We start from the raw sequence: 24,943 nt of genomic DNA, 5'->3' as shown, positions 1-24,943 counted from the left end.
TAAAAATACTTTGTAAATTTTGACTATTCTTTAAATATCGGTCTTAAAAATGAAAATTTGTGCACTTTGCCGCATTGAACTTGAGGGCGGCCCATTCGATAAACTTGGGCTTGTATTTGGTTCAGTTAGGTGGGCGGGTCATTGCCTCTAGCCAAGTTTAGGCTTAGCCCAACTTGTAATGTAACTTGATGAGTCGATGTGGAAATGACTACACAGTTGAGCAGAATGAACATCTGTTGATATGTCAATAATCAATACCTATTTGTTGGAATAGAAAAGGCAGACTAATGAATTTGCTTCCACAACACCATTTTGAGTGCAAAGTTGTCATATACCTAAACTGATTGACCTTCTTAGCCACCCAAATAATTCTAAATTTTTTTAGTTTTCCAGTCTTTGAACAAAAGAAGGATAATCCTTGCAAAAACAAATAGTGGCTTTCAGTTATGACACAGAATGAAAACTTCATTTTATACTTCATTATACACTCCATCATTTTGATCAAACTGGTATACGTAAATACTATTATAAACTAAAATATTTTTTTAACGATGAATCTGTATACAAAACAACAGGAATATGATTTTCTCATTCCACTTGTGAACCCACAAGATTTTCATGTATTCATTATTACTACTACCCATAATTCATTAATTCATCCATATATTGCCCTACCAATAGGGTATATTTTGAATCCACAAACTTTTCAGAAAATTTTAATAATAAATACATAAATAAATTGACTTGATATAGATTGTCAACAGAATGAGATGAGGTAATCAGCTCCCTTACAGGTAAAAGTACTTGTTGCATCATCATAAGGATAACTATAAGCATCTGGACAAGCCTTCTTGAAAATTTCTGAGTACTTTGTAGGTTTGCATATGTTGGGATCATTGAATTCCTCAGTGCAACAATACTCTGGTTTATTAAAAGCAAGGCATGCACTTTTACATGCAATGACTGTATCATTATTTGTTTTCACTTGTAATTCAGGAGGACATTGTAAGTTCAAGTCTGAAACACACTGGACATTTGAACAATTCCCAGATCCACCTAAAGGGTAAATTGATATGGGGATATTGAAACCATCCACAAAACTAACATCATAGAAATCCATAGGACTATCAAGGGTGAACTCTGCAAGTGAGGCAGGTGGGTTGCCACCTGCACCATTGCATTCGAGTACTCCGCCGCAATCTGCAGTGGCACATGTCCCTTTACCTGCAGTGGCGTACACAGAATTTACAACAACAACAATAATATGCCCAGTGAATTTTCACAAGTGGGGTGTGAGGAGGGTAAAATGTACGCAGCCTTACCCCTACCCTGGAAGGGCAAAAAGATTGTTTCCAATAGACCCTCAATTAAAGAAAGAATGAAAAGAAGTAATGACAACAAGTAGTAACAAGAACATGATAAAACAAAGTCGAAACAAAATGATAGAAATCTAAGAGTATAAAGATATCAAACTAGCACTAAAGCTAAAATTTAGCGCATGTATAATTCTCCATTTTCTAAAAGTAACCTAGCACGTAAAAACTATGAACAATTTTGTCTTTCACTCTTTCCATCTCTTAGTCAAATGCCTCTCTAATTAGTCAGATCCCTCACTATAAAAGCTGCAATGCCCTTCTTTTTCTATCTCCCTTTAATTTCTTCTTCCATATTTGTACCTTTCCTCTAGTAATTGGGACCAACAATTCACATGTCAAATAAGAAAGTGCTTTCACATAATTATTTGGCTCAAATTTAGAAAGTGCTTTCACACACGCGCACGCACACACATATATCATTTCCAGGGGCGGAGCCACAACGTTGGTTGCGGGTTCGGTCGAACCCACTAGCTTTTGTTCAAACTCTGTATTTATACTAAAAATCTAATAAATATATATAAATTATTAACTTAGAACACAGTAACTTAAAAGGATTATAATCTCGAACCCATAAAGTGCAAATCCTAACTCCGCCTCCGATCATTTTGATACCCCTTACTAAAGGGTGTCATCGTCACTCGTGTTTACCTGAGGTGTCAAAGTTGCATTGGCTTCGTGGCCAGAATCGACCTGACCAACCAGTAGGTGCTTTGATTTCTGCAGTCTCATTTGGTTGTAGCTGCAAACCTCCATTCATTAGTAAGGGATGACCTCCTCCTGATAAAATTCCAGGCCATATTTTCATATTACATTTGTTTTTTAATGTGAAAACTGCAGCATCTCCACCTGTATGTAAGATCATATATAAGTATTGAGAAGATAGTATATTTACATTTTAAGAAACAAGAACTATATATATATATAGAGCGTTAAAGAATACTTACCAATGAAAAAGAGAAGGAAATAAAGGATAAGAACTAAGAAATGTGGTTCCATATTGATTTCCTTTTGACTGTTTTTGAGTTCAAGGATTTTTTAGATTTTTGGATCTTGAAATTGATGGTGTATATATAAGGTTGAGATGAAGTTAGGAGTAGTTGTATACTCTATTTATGAGGAAGTTGAGAAAGGTTGATGTGAGAAAGGTCAATTAATATCTATCAATCATAAATGAATTAGAGGGAGGGTTATCTTCACATGCCTAAAATTAAATCTTTAATTGTAAATTATGAAAAAAGGAAAAGAATGGTTGAAAAAAAAATAGAAGAATTATAATTTCAATGATTTTTCTACCTAAATGAAATGGGTAGTCATGAAAAATAGATGGTGGTTTGAGAAAATGAAGGAAAAAATTAAGGCTGGTTTCTCCCCCTAGCTTTAGACTCGTTCTAGTTTCAACATCCTTGGTGTATATATTATATATGATGAAATTAAAAAAAAATTGTTTGATTTACGTTATCAATGATTTCTTTTTCTTTTGTGTTTATATCATACCGAGTGGATATTATGTTGTTTCTTCTATGGACCTCGATTAACAATGTCAAAGAAAAGTTTTTGCTCATAAAACTCAACAATGTTATGTTAGTACAAAATATTGTTACTAAAATTTTGGTGAAAAGTATATATCTTTAATCTTTAAAAAAAAGAACAATATCATGTAAAATGGAACTAGTTAAAAGTAAATTATAATTCACGGAGATAACATAATTTGAAGATGTCAAAATCATTTCGTTTGTCACAGAAAACCCTCCAAAAATATTGTATTCCTGAAATACTGAAACAGCAAAATCATGTTGTAATCACTTCACATCATTACGTTTCTCATAGCTTTCAGCTGAACTTTCTCCTCTCATGGCCAAATGTTCGTGTTAAACAATTGGCACCTCGATGGAATTGTAACAACACTAAGATTTGAAGAGAGTGTATGTGTGTATAATATGATATTTTTCTTGTGGTTTATATATTTCATAAGTTTTAGTTTTGTGTAAAATGATCAGTTTTATCCCTGTCCAATGTCACTGTAATAATTAATTAAATTGACACTCTCAAAAACATAAAGTAATGGTCAACGAAAAAATGCAAACACGGGAGATTAATATTTAATATCTCCATATGTAGCCACAAAAAACCCAGTTCGTTTCCTTTACGAAATTATCTAACCCTGAGGTGAACGAAGATTTTAATATCAATATCCTACTATCTATAAAATTTCTTTTACATGATTATAATATCTAGAAGAGTATAATCATAAAGATGATTATAGGTAATTAACACTATTCATAAAAAGTGAGATTGATAACTTAAAAAATAAAACATATCATATGCTACAATATATATTAAAATACACAGATAGTGTAATTTATTTTTACACAATTAGTATATATAAGTTAATCTTTCGAAGCAACTTGTTCAAAGTTCAAAGTGCCGTATAAACTCGACACATTGTTTAACGATTTGGCACATGAGTAGCATATGGCTTGTCTTTGCATTTTTTATTTTTCTCTCCTTAATTCGTTTAGACCATAATTGTATTTTTTATAACTAGAAGGTCATGTTATGAGCCTATGCATCTGCAAGAGGTTACCAGTAATAGAAATATTGAACACTAAATTCAAACCATAGATAAATTTTCAAGTTAATTAAGCGAAGCCATGTGCAGTGTTACAAACCTTTTTATTGTGTTCATCTTCCCTTGCGTACAAGTAATTCCATGGTTAGGACTTAGGAAGCCATGGTCATTGTCCGACATTTGGAACGTGCTATTGAAATTAATCCTAAGATTCTTACCTCCCGTAATATTTTATTACTATAAGTTTTGGCACGTGTTGTTTTGTAGGGTTGTAGGCGAATTACCATTTTGTTACTGTATACAGTCAAAATCGGGTTCGCCTCTTGTGCGACTAATCGAGACTGAAAAATGATAGGTTAAAGTTCAACCTCGAATTATTTCAAACCGAGGTGCGAAGCTATATCGTTAAACTCGAGACCATGTCATCGAACAAAATCGAGACTAGACGAGATCGAGAAAAATTTACCAAGCCGAATAATAGAAGGACGAAATATCTGTGATCGGTTATAGATCACAGCGGAAATCTCAGCACGTATCAAGGATAGGCCGATTGATTAGCAAATCATGAGATTTCTTACCTTGTATAGAATTGTATCGAGAGTAGGACTCCCCTACTATATAAAGGGAGTCTGAGCATTTGTAAAGGGATACATTACGCAACATAAAGCAATATACTGTTATTTTCTAGCTTTTATCATCTTGTTATTCTGTTCATACATTAGTTGAGACATCTCTCCGATCAAGGGTGATCGAACTCGAGGGCCAAAGCTGTTTGATTTGATAAACAGTTTGGCATAAGGCTGCTCGATTCGTGTGGTTTGCATTAATTCTTTTATCATCAATTTCAATTTTAATCTGTGTTCCTTAATTTGTATCAAGTTATATCACGTATCCATAAAATCGCGTATAAATTCAATTGTTATCCGATTAGGGTAAACAGTTTGGCGCCCACCGTGGGACTAAGGATAATAGTGATTACCTGGTACAAACTTTCATCACACACTATTTTACACTTGTTCTTTGGAGTATCTTTGATTCTAGAACCAAAATGTCGAACTCTAAGTCAACACCTCTACACGTGGACAATGATTTTAGTCACCACGGCGAAAATGATAACATAGCACCAGGGAACGACATACCTCCAGTTGGCCTTGATAGAGTTCCGGCTGTAGATCCAATTAACGTCAGCTCGCATGTTGCCATCAATACAAATTTGGCCGTTGATCCCGAGAATAGCATCCGTAGAGACATTCGATCAGCCGCTCAAAGTACACGTTGCGGCGAAGAGGGCGGGATTAGCCTGCGGGTGATCTTCGAAATGTTGCAGGCTCAACAAGCAGCGATAGCCCAGCTCCAAAACCAGAATCACCCAGCGAGCAAGATCGAGCCCGAGCCGTCCCAAGAAGTTGTCCATAGGGTCGAATCGGTTTCAAGGAAATCGAACGAGAAGGAATTGGAGTCCGATCGTGCAATCATAAAGATGCTCGAAGAACTGACAAAACAAGTTGAGTCTGGGGAAAAGAAGATCGAGGCAAACGATAAGAAGGTGGAAACTTATAACTCCAGGGTCGATCAAATCCCGGGGGCACCACAAATATTGAAGGGTCTGGATTCCAAAAAGTTCGTGCAAAAACTCTTCCCCTTGAGCGCGGCTCCCAAATCGATTCCCAAGAAGTTCAGCATGCCCGAGATTCCTAAATACAATGGAACGACCGACCCAAACGAGCATGTCACCTTTTACATATGTGCTATCAAAGGGAATGATCTAGAGGATGACGAGATCAAATCTGTCTTGCTAAAGAAATTTGGGGAAACCATGTCAAAGGGAGCTATGATATGGTACCACAATTTACCACCTAACTCTATTGATTCGTTTGCTATACTTGCAGATTCTTTTGTAAAGGCACACACTGGGGTCATCAAGGTCAAAACCAGGAAGTCGGACCTTTTCAAGGTAAGGTAGAAGGACAACGAAATGCTCAGAGAATTCGTGTCTCGATTCCAAATGGAACGAATGGATCTGCCACCGGTCGCCGATGATTGGGTTGTTCAAGCTTTCACCCAAGGACTCAATGTTCGAAGTTCAGTGGCTTCACAACAGTTGAAGCAGAATTTGATAGAATACCCGCTATTACTTAGGCCGATATGCACAATCGGTATCAATCAAAGATCAGGGTCGAAGATGACCAGCTTGGAGCTCCTTCCGGGTCCGTTTATTCTATCAAGGACCGTTGATAGAATCAAGAGGGACATTGACCGAGAACCGAGGTTGAACAGGGATCAGTATCAGTCGTATAATGGAGATCGTAGGAGCAGCGGATCTGGGCAAAATCCTGTATGAAATGAAAGGAGGGGTGATCGAGGCTAGAGCTCTCGAGGGCTTATGAGTAAGAACAGCTTCGACAGGCCTATCGTACCTAAAGAGGCACCACGATTAATAGAATATAACTTTAATGTTGACGCAGTCGGCATCGTATCGTCTATCGGACGCATCAAAGATACCAAATGGCCTCGACCTTTACAAACCGATCCAGCCCAGAGAAATCCCAACCAAATGTGCAAATATCATGGCACCCATGGCCACAGAACGGAAGATTGTCGATAATTCAGAGAAGAAGTAGTCAGGTTATTCAACGACGGGCACCTTCGGGAGTTTCTAAGTGATTGAGCCAAGAATCATTTCAGAAACAAGGATTCCAATAAACAAAACGAGCAAGAGGAACCTCAACACATCATCATATGATTATCGGAGGGGTTGATGTTCCCCAAAGTCTGATGTTCAAACGTACCAAGGTGTCAATCACGAGGGAGAAACAAACTCGGGACTACATACAAGAATTATCACTATGTTTCTGCCATCTCCCCTTTTTGTGAACAGAGAATGATCATAGGCACTTTGAGAGTATCCAACAGTGAGCAATGCATTAGACAACTTGATGTTCCATTGTCTTGATGCCTGCTTTAATCCATATAGTGATGTCAATAGCTTGCATACTTTGGACTCCCCCTGCCTATGGAATCCCTGTGGCAAGTCCATGTATACATCTTCCATGAGGTCTCCTTGCAAAAATGCATTATTGATATCCATCTGATAGAGAATCCATCCTTCAGAGGCAGCTGAGCTGATGACAGTCCTGACTGTAACCATCTTGGCAACATGAGAGAAGGTCTCATGGTAGTCTAGACCCTCTTGTTGTGTGTAGCCCTTTGCCACCAATCTAGCCTTGAACCTGTCAACTTCCCCATTAGCCTTATATTTTATCTTGTAAACCCATTTTGAGCGTATTGGTTGTTTCCCTGATGGCAAGTCAACTACTACTCATATATTGTTGTCCTCAAGAGCATGTATCTCTTGCTTCATAGCACCAATCCATCGATTAACTTGTGATGCTTCCCTGAAAGAAGATGGCTCAATGTTGTTGGAGAATTCTGTCAGGTAAGATTGGTAATGACTTGGTAGATGGTCATATTGAACATGATTGGTGATTGAGTGAACGAGATTCCTGGAGGGAGTGACAGGCTCTTCATGTAGTTCTTCATGTATAGGTACTTCAACTGGTGCATTGGCTCAATTTTCCATCTCTGAATCCAATTCTACATCTGCTCCATTATCCATCTCTACATCCATTACATGATCAATTTCATCTGTTGCAATCCCATTGTCATCTTCTTCCACCTGGGCAACTCCCTCACCAGTGATAGTGTTAGATTCTGTTCCTTGTAGTGATTGACCAGAAGTTGGTTCACACATCTGCTGAGTTGGTTGGACTGCACACTCAGTATGTTCTATAGATGAAGAGAGAAATAGATCCTCAGAAGACTCTGCTAATTGCTTGAAAGGAAAAAAATTCTCTCTGAAACTAACATCCCTGCTAACCAGAAAGGTCTTGGAGTCCAAATTAAACAACATATAACCTTTCTGAGTTTCTGAATATCCTATCAGCACAGTTCTTCTTGCTCTTGGTGATAGTTTATCGCCCTTGGGCAGGATGCTTGCATAGCATATGCATCCAAAGACCCTCAAGTGTTCAATCTTAAGAGGCTTCCCATGTAGCATTTCATAAGGTGATTTACCATCTAGTACCCTTGTAGGTAGTTTGTTAATGAGGTAGACTGCAGTTTTTACAGTCTCCCCAGAACCTGGTTGGTAACCCACTCTGAAACATTAGTGCTCTTGCCATCTCCAAAATATGCCTATGCTTCCTCTCAACTACCCCATTTTGTTGAGGGATATAGAGACAACTACTCTGATGTATAATGCCAAATGAAGACAACAATTCATTACACTTTGCATTAAAGAATTCAGTTCCATTGTCGAATCTCAGAACCTTAATCGTTGTCCCAAATTGATTCTTTATTAATGACAGAAACTTTCTTAGTACAGTTATCACCTCACACTTTGAATTCAGTAAGCAAATCCAAGTATATCTACTTTAATCATCAACTAATGTAGCAAAATAGTGCTTTCTATCATAAGTGGTAGTCCTATATGGACCCCATACATCAATGTGCACAAGCTGGAAAACACAATTAGATTTGCTGTTACTAGTAGGAATTTTAGTCTACTTTGCTAGGCTAATGGACAGATTTGATAGTCTTCTTGTACTTTTTGATTCAGTTTGTTCTTCAAAGCTGGTAAATGCTACATTGCCATTGGTGATGAATGCCCTAACTTTTGATGCCATAATGTTGTATCTACAGACTCTTTTTGTATTGAAACTGCTGCTACTACTCTCTCCCTCTTCAGTATGTATTGGCCATTGTTCTCCTTACTAATCCCAGTACCTTGCCATTGAAGAGTCCCTGAAAGACAACAAAATCAGGGTAGAAGCAAGCTGAACAATACAGTTCTTTAGTCAACTTTGACATTGAAAGCAAGTTGAACTTAAAATCTGGAACACGAAGAACATTGGTAATTCTCTGTGTTTCCATTACTATTGCATCTCCTGTATGTGTGATTTCAGATCTAGAACATGTGGGAATTTGTACTCCATCATTGTTATCTTTATCTATCTCCTTAATACTTTCCAGAATGTTCTTGCAAAAGGTAATATGATGTGAAGCTCCTGAATCCACTATCCAATTATATGATTGTGCATTGGATAGTAAAGATATAGTACCTGCTAGATTTGAAGAACCAACAAAGCCTGAAGTATTGTCACCAGCTGTAGACTTTGTCAACAGGCTCAACAATTGTTTGTATTGGTCTTCTGTGAAATAGTTACCCTGCTGATACTGATTCTTCGCACTCACATCCTCATCTGTGTTTGCAATGTTAGCATGTGGTTTCCTTGGATTGAATTGCCCTTTCTTCTTGCTTTTGAAATCAGGTGGATAGCCTATGATCTTATAACAATTCTCCTTCAAATGCCCTTTGTATCCGCAGTATTCACAGACCAGTCCTAGCTTTTTATTTTTGAAAGCCTGACCTTTTCCTGCTAGCATTGTTAAAGGATCCCTATTGACCTCTACCACACCAAGTTTTCTTTGACTTTCCTTTTGCACCACTACTGAATAGGCTTGATTAACAGTTAGCACTGGCCTCTTCAACAGGACATCACTCCTAACATAACTATAGCTTTCATTCAATCCCATTAGGAATTGCAACAGCCTTTGTCTTACTAGATGGTCCACATAAGGGCTAGATTGTTCACAATCACACGAAGGCAAGGGTGCTAATATGTCTAACTCATCCCAGAAATCCTTTAATTTCGAAAAATAGCTAGTTACAGAATCAGTACCTTGTCTTAGAGTTGCAATCTCTGTCCAAAGCTGATAGATCCTAGTCAAGTCGCACTTATCGAACCTCTCCTTAAATTCATCCCAGATCTTCTTCGCACTTGAAGCATACATGATGCTTGGCACCAATTCTGTTGAAACATTGCTGCTCAACCACGATAATACCACTGCTTTGCATCTCTCCCATTGTGTTGCCAAGTCTCCTCAAAATGAGCTTTTAAGGCAGGTTCCGTCCACAAACCCTAATTTGTTCTTAACCAATAAAGCAACTCGTATAGATCGGCTCCACAGGGTATAATATTCTGCCCTGTAAGGTTGAGCGAAATAAGCGCATTTTCTGGTCCATCTGAATCCTTTAGGAAGAGTGGATGATTGTGAGGAAGCTTCGCGATTTCATCATCCGCCATTGTTGAGCTCGATTATTCTTCAATATTCCTAATTACTGAGAATTACGCTTGATCCAGCAATTGCTGCTGTGATACCATGTTTGAATGTTGAATTGCTGTGAGTTTGTGGAAGTTCTAGTTCATGCAGTGATCAATTACAGAGTAACAGCTAGAGAAAGAAACTAGAGAGGAGAAAAACTTCATTTCATTTTCATGTATGTCTAAAACTGTATAAAACTGGAGGAGGTGCACTATTTTAACTAACTCACGTGTACCTCTCAATCGACTAACATTTTTATCCCTAAAGTCTAGATAATTACACTTAGGTCCCCTTACTCTTCTAATCTCAATAGGTTGAGAGTTGTATAAAACTTCAAGATTTAGCATCTGTATGCCTTTGTTAATTGTTTTAGTAGTATTTAGAACTCAAATATCTAAAAGTAGATTTTATATCTCCGAGAGCAGATTGGTTTCCAGTTTGGGAAATATTATAAGCTCAAGGAGATGTTTAACAGGCTTAACCATTTGGGAAAGTGCAGATTAAATTTTCAATTCCTAGTTGCATTTAATAGAGTTTGCATAGTATCAAGAGTTACTAACAGCAACTTGTTGAAGATGCCTTCAAGTTATCAGGATAAATGGTTCCCTTTACGTCTAAAGCATGGGATTTGGAACAGAAGTCGCATTAATCTTCCACTTGTTTAGAGTACTAACACATGAAATGTAGTAAACCTCTCCAGGGATAATCATCTAACCATGTATAAAGTGAATATATCAAGTCTATGCAGAACCAAGGAGAAGGCCTCTTAAGAAAAACACAGAAACTTCATATGCAGTGCAGTATATTTCCAAACTACAGGGCAACATTAGTCTCCTAATTGCGCAACACTACCAGTAGAAAAATAAAATTACACTTTCAAAATGTCCGAGAAAAGAGACCCTTAAACATACTTTAACATATATCTCAAATATATTGGGGTAAAAACAAGTGAACAACATGGAAGACAAAACTTTGTACAATGCCCAACTCTAGTAAATAAATATTATCAAGCACATTATGAAGATACAATAGTGACTTGAGGAATAACCTACACTACGATGTAACTTTGTCTAACTTAGATATCATTTTGTGTGAATCATTTCTGCATTAAGCCACAAATCAAGACAATTAAATATCAGATTCCACAAAAAAGAGCAATAACAAATGATTTATTAGTACTAGACATGCCAACTGATTTGTAGGTTCTACATCTGTTAATTGACAATTTGCAGGGTTCATAGAAGTACATTCTAGACATTTTTGTTGAATATATTTTGATAATACGTTACTGTAAGTTATGGCTGGCAAGTGGGCCGGTCCAGGCGCGGGACCGCGGGCCAAACGGGTCAAATGGGCCAAACGGGTCAGGACCGGTTTTAGTGGGCCTGGTCTGATCTCGTGGGCCGGTCCTATACTTTGAGCCCGCCACGACCGGAACCATTTGGCCGGTCAGGGACCGGTCCCGTCGCGGGCCAAACGGTCCCACCGGTCAACTTTAAAAAAAAATTAATATGTATACATATGTTGTTGGGGAAGAAGGCCAAGGAAAGAAGAAGAGGCATGCAAATAGACAAAGAAGACATAGACAAATTAGGATATGCTTTTTGAAAAGTGATATGCTTTCTTCTTGAAAAGTGATATGCTTTATTGAAGAATGATATGTTTTCTAGGTCATGACAAACTTTTTTGTGTCGGACCCACTACTATCTAACTTTTTATATTTGATTTACTCTTATTTATACATTTCAATTGACCATAAAAGTACTAAGTTTTTCTTTATCCCAAAAAACTATACGTGGAGCTTGCTTTGAAATCTTTAAGCTTTTGATTCTTTTGAATATGTAAAAAACTTTTTATATTTGTTTTACAAAACATTGCGTTAATATTTTTTTAACATACTTTTGTCTCTAATTTCTATTTAATTTTTTTTTAAAATCTGTTGGGCCCATTTAACCCGCAGGTCGGAACCGTTTAGCCCGGGCCCAAACGGTTCCGATCCCTACAAAAAGACCATTTAGCCCGGACCCATTTGGACCGTTTAATTTGGAACCGGCCGTGATCGGGCCCAGGACCGGTGGGCCGGCCCGTTTAGGCCCGGGACCGGCCCACTTGCCACCCCTACTGTAAGTGAAGTAACACAACCAAAAATGAACTTAACTTGGATTAACCGACCAAGGATATGGACGCCGGACCATTGAGTCATTTACCGCAAGTGTGTAGAGTTAAAATGCTGGAAGATGTTAGTAACCTAAGGAATACTAGGTCAATCCACATTGCGAGCATGGCTCTGATGGTTGTTCTCCATTGAGAAGTTGCTACTATTAGTATATTACTGCCATTTAGAAGAAGCTTTGTTTTTTGCCATAAGATCAATATCATTCAACTAAGTCAAACTTATTTGTAGGCTGCACTCTTTATCATTGTCATATTTTCTTGGCTAGTCGAGCCACATGATTACTAAAACATCAGGAGAGTCAACAAACGGATTTTACTATCACTGCAGAAAATTCAAGAAAACTGACCTATATAAGCAACAAAAAAGAAAGTAAAGGGTCTTTCTAATCTGTAACTAGTAACTATCACATTCCTTTTTATAGCCGTATGTTCACAAACTCAATCAGCTCTAAGTTTAATTTTGTTTAAGAAAGATTGCAGGAGACGAGATGTCTGAAAGTAGAATGGTTCATCTAAGATTAGAAACGAGAAAAGTAATACACAAGGGTTATTTTGCCAGACAATAAAACTGAACTTACCTTCTGATTATGAACAAGTAAATGCAGAGGCTAGACACTGCTGACTCAACATAGCAAGGCCTATCACATCAAAGTTGAATTAAGAGTAGAAAATCTTCGGAACAGCAGAGCGACTGAGCCTTGTTTACCAGATATACGAAGAACTAGAATGAAACAGTTGCTCTCCTAATACCTGTACATTTGGCAGTGGTAAGAAGTGAATTAGAGGACAAAAGTGCAACCATTTCAATTCTTAATATACAATCAGAAAGCAACTATGTTTAGAAGAGCTGCACTCCACAACATCAATATGCTAAAGCTGTGTATTTAAGTACAGAAAAAAAGATCCAAATCTCATTCTTCAATCAGGTTGTGTACATCTTGTTTTAGCTTTCAACCATTGAAGTTTTTAAGTCGCAAAACGAAGTTTAAGAAAACAGAAGTATTGGAACAAACAAAGCAGCTTCCCATTATAGATGTAAGAAAGGCAAAATCTTAACTTAACTATTTTAAAATACACCACAGACACGCAGGCACACAAAGAGACATTCAAGTATATAATATTCATGGAAACTTTAAATTAAAGCAAAATAAAACAGATTTTACCAACTTCAGAGAACTAAAAACTCAACACTTCACATATATTCATTGTTCAAGATAATGAGATTTACACCAATGACCCTAACATCCCACCATAATCTCCCAAAAAAATCGAGCTCTTCAATTTGCTAATTGGATTGTCCAAATTGCCTCATCAATGAATATATACCTGGTTCATACCGCAAAACTTTGAATATGTTGCACTAGTTACAATAGCTCAATCAGTTTAAATACTACAGCTGCAGCACCATGTTACCAGAAGTTAAAGTCAAAATAACTACCACTTCAACATTCAACGGGTTTAGGTAAAATAAAAATCAACATCATCCCAGCCCTGCTACTTATAGTATCGATGAAGGATCTGCAGATCTGCACAATGTTGATGCTAAGAAATGAGGACTTAAGTCACTATTGAACAACGAATACCTCTAATATTAGGGAATGCAGAGTAATGAGGTTCCATATTCCTACGAGAAAAAACCCCTTTTTGGTTTACTTACATATATTGCATTACATAACTGTAAAGTCCTAGCAGTTCTTTCTCATACTAACTGGGGATCTAAATGCTTTTATTCCCATGCTAAGTAACAGTATACTAGGCAAGAACTAGTCAATCACCCAGAAACAAAAAAGGAAACTTTTATGACAGGCCTACAATCTGAAGAACCAATACGACAAATAGTCAATCGCCGAAAAACAAAATTGTAATCAAATTTTAAATTATTGGCAAAATTCTAAAAAATTCATATGAGAAGCACCTTTGATTAAAACAAAATGAACTACAGATTTCATTAATCAAATACTAGTAAACCAGAGGTTTACATATATTTTTATTAAAACGAGTCATTTGATTTACATCACTAACCCTATCATCCAACAAAAGATGCAAACAAAACCCTAAAACAGAGAACAGAACATTAACCATAACCATAAGCATAACAAATCATCTTTCTAAGCCCTTTCTCCACGAATCCTCCTGGCCAGCTGAATGTCCTTCGGCATTATAGTGACCCTCTTCGCGTGAATGGCACAGAGATTGGTGTCTTCAAAGAGTCCAACAAGGTAAGCTTCGGCTGCCTCTTGTAGAGCAGCAACAGCACTGCTTTGGAACCTCAGATCTGTCTTGAAATCCTGAGCTATTTCCCTCACCAGCCTCTGAAACGGCAGCTTCCTTATCAACAACTCAGTAGACTTCTGGTACTTCCTGATTTCCCTGAGAGCCACAGTTCCTGGACGGAAACGGTGAGGCTTCTTCACTCCTCCGGTCGCCGGTGCTGACTTTCTCGCAGCCTTGGTAGCTAGCTGCTTTCTTGGAGCCTTTCCACCTGTTGATTTGCGAGCAGTTTGCTTGGTACGAGCCATTTCGAATGTTTGATAATAATATGAAAGTTTTGTAAATTGGGAACTACTTTGATTGTTAAGAAATAATGGTGAATTTGATTGATGTGGAATGGGGAAGTTATATAGGAGAGAAGGTAGGTGGGAATCGTGAAAATTTTGGCGAAGAGTTTGAATTTTTTTGGCGTTGTGCTGATTGTGCTGATTGAGAGTGAATGAAGGCCGTTGATTGGTTGAGATTTGGTATTAACGGTGGAGATTTGAGAAGAGATGATAGCTCGGATAGTAATCCATGTGTTACCAAAGTAACAAATCTATAGTCGCCACGTGGATAAGCTAGTTACTCCCTAATTTGTTTCCCTTCCGGGTTTTTTAAACATGTTTTCTTTCTGATTGTGCTTAACGTGTTTTACTTGTCGTTTCTATGTGTGCCACAATTTAAACTCATCTGACAAACTGAATTAAACCCATCTAAAATCTTTTCTATTTAATTCAAATTAAACTGCTTATGAATCAAATCAGATGAGCTGCGTCATCCCATTTTCAGTTTTAAATTCCGAATGCCATTTGCATGTACAAATCAACAACTATTTTACAAGCATAATAATCGTGATATAGCTAGTAGAAGAGTAGTTAGCTCATCGAATAATGAAATTAGCCAAGTAACAAATCTTCCTATATATATTATACGTACTCTCACAACAATGCGAGTATACACCAAAAATAATATCTGACGTGTTTTGTAGTCCAAATTAAGAGGATGAAGGTTTCAAGCAGAAACACTAGTACTCTAAAAATGCTTGTTTTATTTTTGGCCATAAGCAGTTTAGTGATAAAAGAAAGCAATGCTCATCCTTGTAGTGCAACTTTCTTTTCGGCATTGATTCAGCTGATACCGTGTAGGGCAGCAGTAGCTCCGTTCAGTCCGATCCCACCAAGCGAGGCGTGTTGCGCGTCGATCAAGGCATTAGGGCAGCCATGTCTTTGTGTTCTTATCAATGGCCCTCCTATTTCTGGTGTTGATCGAACCATGGCCTTGCAGCTTCCTGATAAGTGCACTGCCAACTTTGAACCATGTAATAAATGATCTCTTTTATATATCTCTATCTAAAATATTTTCCGAGTTTGGCCGGTGAGTGAAAAATATTGCTTGCTAGTCGGGATTAATAAACACATTAGCATATCGGATAGTCTTTTGATGAATACTTTTGAGTATTAAGGCTAAGGAAAATGACTTATGAAACTCGAAGAAAGCCATTTGTCCTTTTTGATGGAAAATATTCGTAACCAAACACCAGAAAATACCTTTTTATGAAAAAACTTATCAAACAATCTACTCATAATGTATGCATATCCTAAGGAACTACTACTCCTTGTCATTTTTTCTTAACAAAACCTAAATTTTTTGTTTTAATTTTTTTTTTCTCTTTTGCAGGTGAATTTGCAAAGTAGGAGTACTAGATCTAGTAGTTGAGGTCGAGGAAGCAGTCTAGAATAAATGTGCTGGAGAGATAGGCTTATGGTGTTACTCTGAAAAATTACTAGCTATATTATGAACAATTAATGAAATATGTATTAAATCAAAGTGTTTAAATTATTATAGTTTATTTAACTCGTCTTAATTCTGTTACAATGTTCAATATAAGTACTATGTAATGCATAAAGTTCGATTTGGATCTCAGATCAAGAATCTAGCCACTTTATTTGACATCTATATATTTTCAAGGATTGCAGATTAAAGGTCTTCATTGTGGTCAAGTTTTAACATTCATTTGTTTGTGTACAACCATTAATCAAGTTAAACCATCTTTTCAAGGTCCATATACGAAAATTTGAACGCAACTCACGCCAGTTAATTATCAAATGAGAATTGAGTTATAATTCATTGGTAAAAAATTCCCTGAATTTTATTGGTGTAAGACTTTAACATTACAGCCCTCCATATTCCTACTCGGCCTCCCTTATTACCACCATTTTTTTTTTTAAGAAGTCAGGCAACATTGTGCTTTTTCCGTTGGAATTTAAGCAAATAAAGGCGGGCTAATTAAATGATGATTTAAATGTGAGATTCACGATTTATTCTTATAGATACATTGCAGGCTAATTAAATGATGGTTTGAACAAGAGATTCACGATTTATTCTTAAAGATACATTTGCATTGGTCCATATGTGGAGAAACTTTCAAAAAGGGTAAAAGGAATATAATGACACTAACTCGACTTATAATATTCTTTTGTTGCGTAACTGTTTACCCTAAAAATCGGATAACAATTGAATTTATACGCGATTTTAAGTATATGTGATATAACTTGATACAAATTAAGGAAACAGATTAAAATTGAAATTGACGATAAAAGAATTAATGCAAACCACATGAATCGAACAGCCTTATACCAAACTGTTTATCAAATTGAACGGCTTTGGCCCTCGAGTTCGATCACCCTTGATTGGAGAGATGTCTCAACTGATGTATGAACAGAATAACAAGATGATAAAAGCTAGAAAATGACAATATATTGCTTTATGTTGCGTAATGTGTCCCTTTACAAATGATCATACTCCCTTTATATAGTAGGAGAGTCCTACTCTTGATACAATTCTATACAAGGTAAGAAATCTCATAATTTGCTAATCAATCGGCATATCCCTGATACGTGCCGAGATTTCCGTCGTGATCTACAACCGATCGCGGATATTTCGTCCTTCTTTATTCGGCTTGGTAAATTTTTCTCGATCTCGTTTGATCTCGATTTTGTTTGATGACATGGTCTCGAGTTTAACGATATAGCTTCGCACCTCGGTTTGAAATAATTCGAGGTTGAACTTTAACCTACCATTTTTCAGTCTCGATTAGTCGCACAAGAGGCGAACCCCATTTTGACCGTATACAGATAGTCCCCTCGTTTCTCGGAGAGAAGGTGACGAGAAACGATATGAACTTTCGAATCACCTCTCGATGGGCTATGACGTAAGCGACAAATGGATATCGAAACGTCCCGTCAGCCCAGTTACCAAGGCATTAAATGTCTGTCAGTTGCTGGTCGACCACTACGGGTTCTGAACCATCATCAACAAGCTATAAATACCCTAACTTTCATTTATTCAAACTATACATTCAAAGCTCCTCCTATTCTTGTTCTTCAAAAATCCCTTTGCTCTCCAACTCTTGCACCCAAATTTCTTGAGTTTTTAGTAAACTGCTAAACATGTATTCCTAATTTCCTTTTCTTCTGTTCTACAATAGCGAAAACTTCTAAGACTGTCCCGCAAAAGGAGGATACCTCTTCATCACAGCCCACCGACGACGGGGCTGCAACGGAACCATACCCTGAGGAGTTCGTTCCTGCAGGGTGCCCGACCATTACCGATTTTAAGATTGAAAAAACTTTCTCGGTACCGGGTCGATACGAGCCGGTCTCGAGGTACATATGTACAATCACCGATGATCTCCTCACCAAGGTTAAAGAAGATTGCAATTGTGGGCCAATAAACATGTGGTGGTGCCTTCGCCTGAGGAGTTAATCACTACCCATGTTGAGGGTTTTTTAAGTATTTACACTTACCCCTTCACGTTGGGTCCCTTAGACCCAATCATTATTGCCTTCCGCAAGAGGTACGGTATGAATCTTGGCTAGATCCACCCTTCATTCTGGAGAATAGTGATTCTCCTTCGATTCTTCGTAAACAAAATCCACTACAAAAAAGGCTTAAATTGCTGCTGTTTAATAGCTGGGGTCAGTTCCAACTCCCGCAAATTTCGTTAAATAGCAGAGGTTTACTTAACCGACACAATATAAGCAAATAGTGGCGGCTCGAAACCTACGCCATCTGGAAAAAAAATTAGTGCGCTAACATTTCCCACACTTTTTTTGGCTTTGCTCATTTTTATGGCTGAAACAAAATACAAATATTGAGAGATTAACTCAAATATAATAAAACCTCAAAAGCTCCACCACTTCTCACTAACATTTTTCCACAACTCAAGGTAATGGTCTTAATTTTGAGAGATTAACTCAAATTTCATGCTTCTTTCTACTTTCATTTTCTTAAAATCGGAAGTTTTGTGTGAATTTCTCATTCTGTTTGTAAGATTTTAACTCAATCCCCGTTTCCCCCCTTTTTTTCCTTCGATTTTCCTCACTTTTTTCCCTATACAGTGGCATAAGCATCTCTATCACTCACTTTGGCATAGCAATCGACAGGTATCTTCAATTACAGTAAGTTTTTCTACCCTATTTTTGGTTTTGTGTAATGTTATTTCTACAAAATGGGTCTTTCATCTTCCCCATTATTGGGTTTATATAATCTGTAATTTTGGTGTATTTTTCAATTGCATGTGACTTTAGTTTTGTTTTTGCTGGTCAAGCACTTGTTAATTTTAGGATTGTAATACCAAGTTCAGACGGTGCTGAGCCATGTGGCTGGAAGGGCATGAAGTGTGACCCGAAGTCGAAGAGAGTTGTATCCTTGTAAGTATCTACTGAAATATTATTGAAATCATCTGTAATTGTGGTGATATTGTCTTGGCTCTAGCTATTGGGCAAATTAATGTCACGACCCAAATTCTCCCTCTGTGAATCGTCGTGACGGCACCTAGTCTTTACGACTAGGTAAGCCTAACACTTGCGGAAATAAAATAAAAAACATGAAAATTTAACAACTAACAGTAACATATATTTTAATAAGCAATTGAGATGTCGCTCGGCATATACAATAATCAACTCTCGAAATATACACCCAAGACCCAGAACACCATAAGTCACAAGCTTCTATGAAGTTCTAACTGTTCTATACATCAGTGTCTATAGAAATAAGAAAAGAATCAACATAGGGGGATAGATGGGGACTTCGAGGATATGCGGGCGCGGGCATATGTACCTCGAAGTTCTCCAAAATAGCAGCGACTGCAACTAAGGACGAGGCTGGTAAAAGGAACCTGGATCTGCACACGAAAAACATATGCAGGAAAGGGCGTGAGTACACCACAGCGATACCCAATAAGTGCCAACCCTAACCTCGGCCGAGTAGTGACAAGGCTAGGTCAAGGCCTACTGGTGTATAATAAATAAGCAGGAGAGTATAATAATATAATAAGAGACTGGAATTTAAACAAGGAGAACATAGCAAAGTAGCAACGTAAAACACATGGATAATAGCAGGGGATCTCCCGAGATACTGTCTCGTAGTCCCACAATAAAAGTGCAAGGAGATCTCCCGAGGTACCGCCTCGTAGTCTCAAAAGTAAATATGCAGGGAGAACTCCCGAGGAACCACCTCGTAGTCTCAAAAGTAAATGTGCAGGGAGATCTTCCGAGGAACCGCCTCGTAGTCTCAAAAGTAAATATGCATAAGGGATCTCCCGAGATATCGTCTCGTAGTCCCAAAGTAAATACGCAGCTCAAACAAATAAGTATAACAATTACATCAAGAAACCTATAATTTAGACTAAGTACAAGTCAAGAAAGAAGCGAGATTTACTAAACATGCTGCAAAGAGCTTAAATATGCAATTAGGACACGTAGACATGCTATTCTAGGCTAACCGGATAACTACACATGCTAGTATATTCAGATAAGATGAAAAACATGCTATTACTCGATAAAAATCAGGTTTTTCCACAAATAGCCCGTGTACGCACTCGTCACCTCGCGTACATGGCGCTCACATATCATAACAACACCAAATCCTAAAGGGATTTCCCTCACATAAGGTTAAGCAAGCCACTTATCTCGAACCAAGCTCAATCAATCGGTAACAATGCCTGTAATGACAGAGTCGGAAGTAACTGCCTTTGTACGAGCCGTAAGAGCATAATACCTAGCCTGGCCTCCCCCTCTACGGTGAACTCGACCACCCCAACCTCCACCTCGAGCTGGCTGAGCAGGTGGGGCGGTAGCTGGTGCTGGAATCATGGCCTAAGGACCCGGTGGAGCATGTGGTGGCTGAGAAGTCTATGAAGGTGCAACCCTCCTAAGTCTGGGGCAATCCCTCACCATATGGCAGGTGACGCCACACTCAAAATAACCCCTCGGAGGGCGTGGCTGTTGCGACTGACTCGGTCCAGGTCTGCTGGACTGGCCGCTAAAAGACCCCGAGCAGAAGGCACACTAGATACTGGCGGTACATAATAAGGCTCATGGGCCTAGAAGGGGTTGGAACACCACTGGTGGCTGGAAGAGCTGAATGAACGGGGCGACGCACATAACCCCTACCATGGCGAGCTTTTGGGGCACGAACTCTAGAATAAGAACCAGTCTCTCGAGACCTCTTGGCCTCTCTCTCTTCAAGGTCCCGGGCAAGCATGCCCTCCAATCTCCTGGCAATACTCACAACCTGCTGATAAGGGATATCCAACTATAACTCCCGAGCCGTGCTGAACCTAATATCATGTATGAGCCCCTCAATGAATCTACAGACACGCTCTCTAACTGTAGCGACCAAAGCAGGTGTATGTCTGGCCAGTTCACTGAATCTAATGACATACTCTGACATTGACATAGTGCCCTGGTGCAACTGCTCAAACTCCGCACGCCATGCATCTCGAAGGGACCGAGGTACAAACTCTCTCAGGAACATCTCTGAAAACTGAACCCATGTAAGTGAAGTTGACTCGGCCGGACTACCCAACTCATATGCCTGCCACTACTGATAAGTTGCTCCTCTAAGCTGAAAAGTGGTAAAAGAAACCCACTCGTCTTCGCTACGCCCATAGTACGGAGAATACGATGGCCCTCCTTCAGAAAACCCTGAGCATTATCATATTATGTGTATTGACTTACGTGCGTGGTTGAACTCAATTACCGGGTGATTCGGAGTGATTTGGGACACTTAGTCCCTAAAAATGAAAGCTTAAGTCTTAGAATTTTTTGCCATAGTCAGAACTGTATGGAGACGACTCCGGAATGGAGTTTTGTCGGTTTCGTTAGATCTGTTTGGTGATTTTGGACTTAGGCGCGTGTCCGGATTGTGTTTTGGAGATATGTAGCTCATTTAGGCTTGAAATGGCGAAAGTTAATTTTTTGGAGATTTTGACCGGTAGTGGACTTTTTGATACCGGGTTCGGATCCCAATTCCAAGAGTTAAAGTAGGTCCGTCGGGTTGAATATGACCCGTGTGCAAAATTTGGGGTCAATCAGACGTGGTTTGGTTGGTTTCGGCATCGGTTGTCGGAATTAGAAGTTTAAAGTTCTTTAAATTTGAATCGGAGGATGATTCGTGAATTTAACATTGTTTGATGTGGTTTGAGGACTCGACTATGTTCGTATGGTGTTTTAGGATTGGTTGGTATTTGTTCCTTAGCACTTGTGCGGGTCGTTGTTGTGGAGACTCAAGGTAAACCTGTTGCTGTGTTCGCAGACTTCGGAGTCACCTTCAAGTTTTCGTTTTGCACTGTTTATTCTTATTTCTGGATAGTTGTATTTAGAAATTTTATAGCAAACACTCTGTAGAGCTTAGATGTTATTTATTATGGTTGTTATTTAGTAAATGTTAGACTTACCTAGTCCCTAAGACTAGGTGCCATCACGATATCTAACGGAGGAAAAATTGGGTCGTGACAATTAAATATTTTGGAAACAAATATGTTTACAAAATTATCTACATTGGTAGGATATCACGTGCTATTGACTCTATTAGTTATTTGTCTCTGTTAATTTTGACTGCTATAGGGGTTCTGTCTCGCTATAGGATTTTTGTTATCTTGTAGAACTGATGTTTTTTCGCTTGATTAGGAAAAGTTGATTAGTGTTTTTTCCAAAACTTACTATCTTTTGGCTAAGAAAGTGATCTTTATTCTTTATGAAATTTTTATGATTGCTTGTTACTCGGGTTCTTCTCAGAATTCAGTAAGTATTTGATAAGCTATTATAATGTGGATTTAATATGTTCAAACATTTTGAAAGTTCACTTTTTAACCATATTGGTTTCTTATTTTGATATTCTCAGTTACTACTATTTTCAGAGCTATAATCTATCTTAACTTGGTATTGTGGTATGCAGAATAATGTTTTGATCCTTAGAGACTATGCAATCATTCATGGTGTTGTTGTATTTACTAATATTGAGGTAGCCTTTTTATGTGAGAAGTCTTTAGGACAATTGGCAGGTATCAATACCTTACTGGAAGTTCTTAATTTTTTTGGTTTATTTGTTAAAACATCGTGGCATTGTTGAATGTATAGCGATTGCCTATATATCATTTTCCATGTGGTTGTGAGAATGCTATAATACCAGCTATGAGAAAGAGAACTTCAGTAAATTTATGTGTATATCTTAAATTAGATTCTGACTTGCACAACATTCTTCTATCTTGAAGTTTTTGTGGATCTGCTTTGTATGCTTATTAAATTTATTCTTCATGCTGCAGGATTCATTATTGAATTGCAGATATGCCAAGGTTCAAGTGTTTGTAAAAAAAGCAAAATCCAGATCAGTCAGTACCTACTTCACAAAGTACTGAATCAACACCTTTTTTTCTGCAATCAACGCCATGCGTGCCAACACCTCCTACCACGTCATTTTTTGCCACAACACATCTGGCCCCATCATTTCAGCCCACATCGCAGGCGACTCCAACATTTCAGTCGGCATCATAGCCGCCTCGAACAGTTCACTCAACATCTCATCCTGCTCCGATGGATCAACATACATCGCAGGCGGCTCCAACATTTCAGCCGGTATCACAGCCGTCTCGATCAGTTTACTCAACATCTCATCTAGCTCCGATGGATCAGGTCAAATCACAGTCGGCGCCAGCAGTTTACTCTACATCACAGCCATCTCGGTCAGTTCACTCAACATCACATTCGGCTCCAACAAATCAGGAGTCATCACAGCCAGCTCCAACAGTTCAGACCGCATCTAGAAAGCATTTTGGGAGCCATTGGACTGTAAAAGCAATAGGTAAATACTATTGACTATTAGCACATATTCAACAGTCCTTTTTAACCCATTGTTCATCTCTTTCACAGCTTCATCTGATCTCTTTTCTTATACAAATTCAGAAGAAAATGTCAAAAAACTCAAAGTCAAAGTCAAAGAAGTGCTAAATTTAACGTGTGAAGAACGTATTATGGTTGATTTTGATTACCTGGATAAACCATTTGGAGATGCACGAGGCCTACTTTCAGGATTTTGTGGAGTTTTAGTGTATGATTGCACTTTATTTCCAATCCACTGTGAGAAATGGTCGAGTTTACCTATGCCATACTTCAACCGCGTCTTCGATGAAATTATAAAGGTATAAGCTTTATATTCTTACAACTATATCACTGTTTTTTTCTGGAGAAGGACAACTATATCTCTATTTTGCCTTTGAACTTTATATTTGCATGTAATAGATATGCTAACCAATATTTTATTCTTAAAGCCCAAGTTCTTCTTTAAGACAACCGAGTCAGTTGCGCGGCAATATGTTTATATGTCTATTGGAAAGAAGTGGGCTGCAAATAAGCTTAACTTGTGGAGTGCATCTGAAGACCCACTTAAAAGTAGAGCTGAGATTATTAATAATGTGTCGGATAGAATTCTGCGGGATCAATGGATTTCTTTTGTTGATTACTAATATGAAGATTCAACAAAGGTACTTATGTAACTGCTTCTACTAGTCTTTGTAATTATATTATTATTTGTTCTTCTAATTGAGATTCAAGTATATTTTACAAGTAATTAGTTGCTCTTCCTGGTTCCTGCTATTTTAATTTCTCATTTCATCCTAGGCATCATTGCTTAAATGTCGTTTCTAGTATATAACTGTGAGTTGTAGGTGAGAATTTGGTAAATAAGTTTTTTTTGCGCACAAGATTCTGGATAGTTGCAACAAGTGTTTGATTCTTTCATACTTTTTTGGTCCTTCTATAGAATATTATCTCTCTATGCCTTCGAGAGATGACACGTGAACTTAAGTAAATTAAGTGGAATTCTTTGGGGATAACAGAATCACTAAGAATGCCATATGCCATATGCCCTTATATTTTATGACAATATTTTATGGTTTTTACGATATGTTATTGATTTCTCTTAACTTTAAAATGTTATTTCTTTGCTTTGATTATGATTTACACCTTAATTAGTGAATTTGTCAATAATATATGAATTAAAATAATTCAATGAATCGCCGAGGTTATGACTGCTAGGAGATTTAAATATAAGATTAAAAAAATTA

The 24,943-nt window shown here is 37.9% G+C and overlaps 4 protein-coding genes and 2 long non-coding RNA genes across 6 annotated transcripts; 2 read left to right on the top strand and 4 right to left on the bottom strand.

Annotated features, from left to right (window-relative positions):
* Window positions 1-560: 560 nt before the first annotated feature.
* LOC104105710 (pathogenesis-related thaumatin-like protein 3.5) lies at window positions 561-2,477 on the bottom strand. Its single transcript, XM_009614095.4, has 3 exons — window positions 2,321-2,477; window positions 2,025-2,222; window positions 561-1,224 (listed from the first exon to the last, which is right to left on the bottom strand). Exons 1-3 carry the CDS (start codon window positions 2,370-2,372, stop codon window positions 758-760), a joined length of 717 nt encoding a protein of 238 aa, XP_009612390.1. The 5' UTR covers window positions 2,373-2,477; the 3' UTR covers window positions 561-757.
* Window positions 2,478-7,513: 5,036 nt separating this feature from the next.
* Window positions 7,514-9,540, bottom strand: LOC138907913 (uncharacterized). The gene is made up of 3 exons (XM_070198708.1): window positions 8,731-9,540; window positions 8,231-8,342; window positions 7,514-8,085 (listed from the first exon to the last, which is right to left on the bottom strand). The coding sequence occupies exons 1-3, from the start codon at window positions 9,538-9,540 to the stop codon at window positions 7,514-7,516; spliced, it is 1,494 nt and encodes a 497-aa protein (XP_070054809.1).
* Window positions 9,541-9,637: 97 nt separating this feature from the next.
* Window positions 9,638-13,794, bottom strand: LOC138892191 (uncharacterized). Its single transcript, XR_011408197.1, has 2 exons — window positions 12,864-13,794; window positions 9,638-10,157 (listed from the first exon to the last, which is right to left on the bottom strand). It is a non-coding gene; the product is annotated as an uncharacterized lncRNA (long non-coding RNA).
* Window positions 13,795-14,174: 380 nt separating this feature from the next.
* Window positions 14,175-14,927, bottom strand: LOC104105709 (histone H3.2). Its single transcript, XM_009614094.4, has one exon. The coding sequence runs from the start codon at window positions 14,802-14,804 to the stop codon at window positions 14,394-14,396; it is 411 nt and encodes a 136-aa protein (XP_009612389.1). The 5' UTR covers window positions 14,805-14,927; the 3' UTR covers window positions 14,175-14,393.
* A 562-nt stretch (window positions 14,928-15,489) lies between these two features.
* LOC104105708 (non-specific lipid transfer protein GPI-anchored 10) lies at window positions 15,490-16,520 on the top strand. The gene is made up of 2 exons (XM_009614093.4): window positions 15,490-15,856; window positions 16,216-16,520. Exons 1-2 carry the CDS (start codon window positions 15,541-15,543, stop codon window positions 16,230-16,232), a joined length of 333 nt encoding a protein of 110 aa, XP_009612388.1. The 5' UTR covers window positions 15,490-15,540; the 3' UTR covers window positions 16,233-16,520.
* Window positions 16,521-19,180: 2,660 nt separating this feature from the next.
* On the top strand, window positions 19,181-24,350 carry LOC104105717 (uncharacterized). Its single transcript, XR_011410722.1, has 3 exons — window positions 19,181-19,250; window positions 23,147-24,019; window positions 24,149-24,350. It is a non-coding gene; the product is annotated as an uncharacterized lncRNA (long non-coding RNA).
* The last annotated feature ends 593 nt before the right edge of the window (window positions 24,351-24,943 follow it).

The sequence above is a fragment of the Nicotiana tomentosiformis genome, chromosome 1 (assembly GCF_000390325.3).
Source record: "Nicotiana tomentosiformis chromosome 1, ASM39032v3, whole genome shotgun sequence".
Taxonomy (NCBI): Eukaryota; Viridiplantae; Streptophyta; class Magnoliopsida; order Solanales; family Solanaceae; genus Nicotiana; species Nicotiana tomentosiformis.
This window is presented reverse-complemented; position numbering and strand designations above follow the sequence as displayed.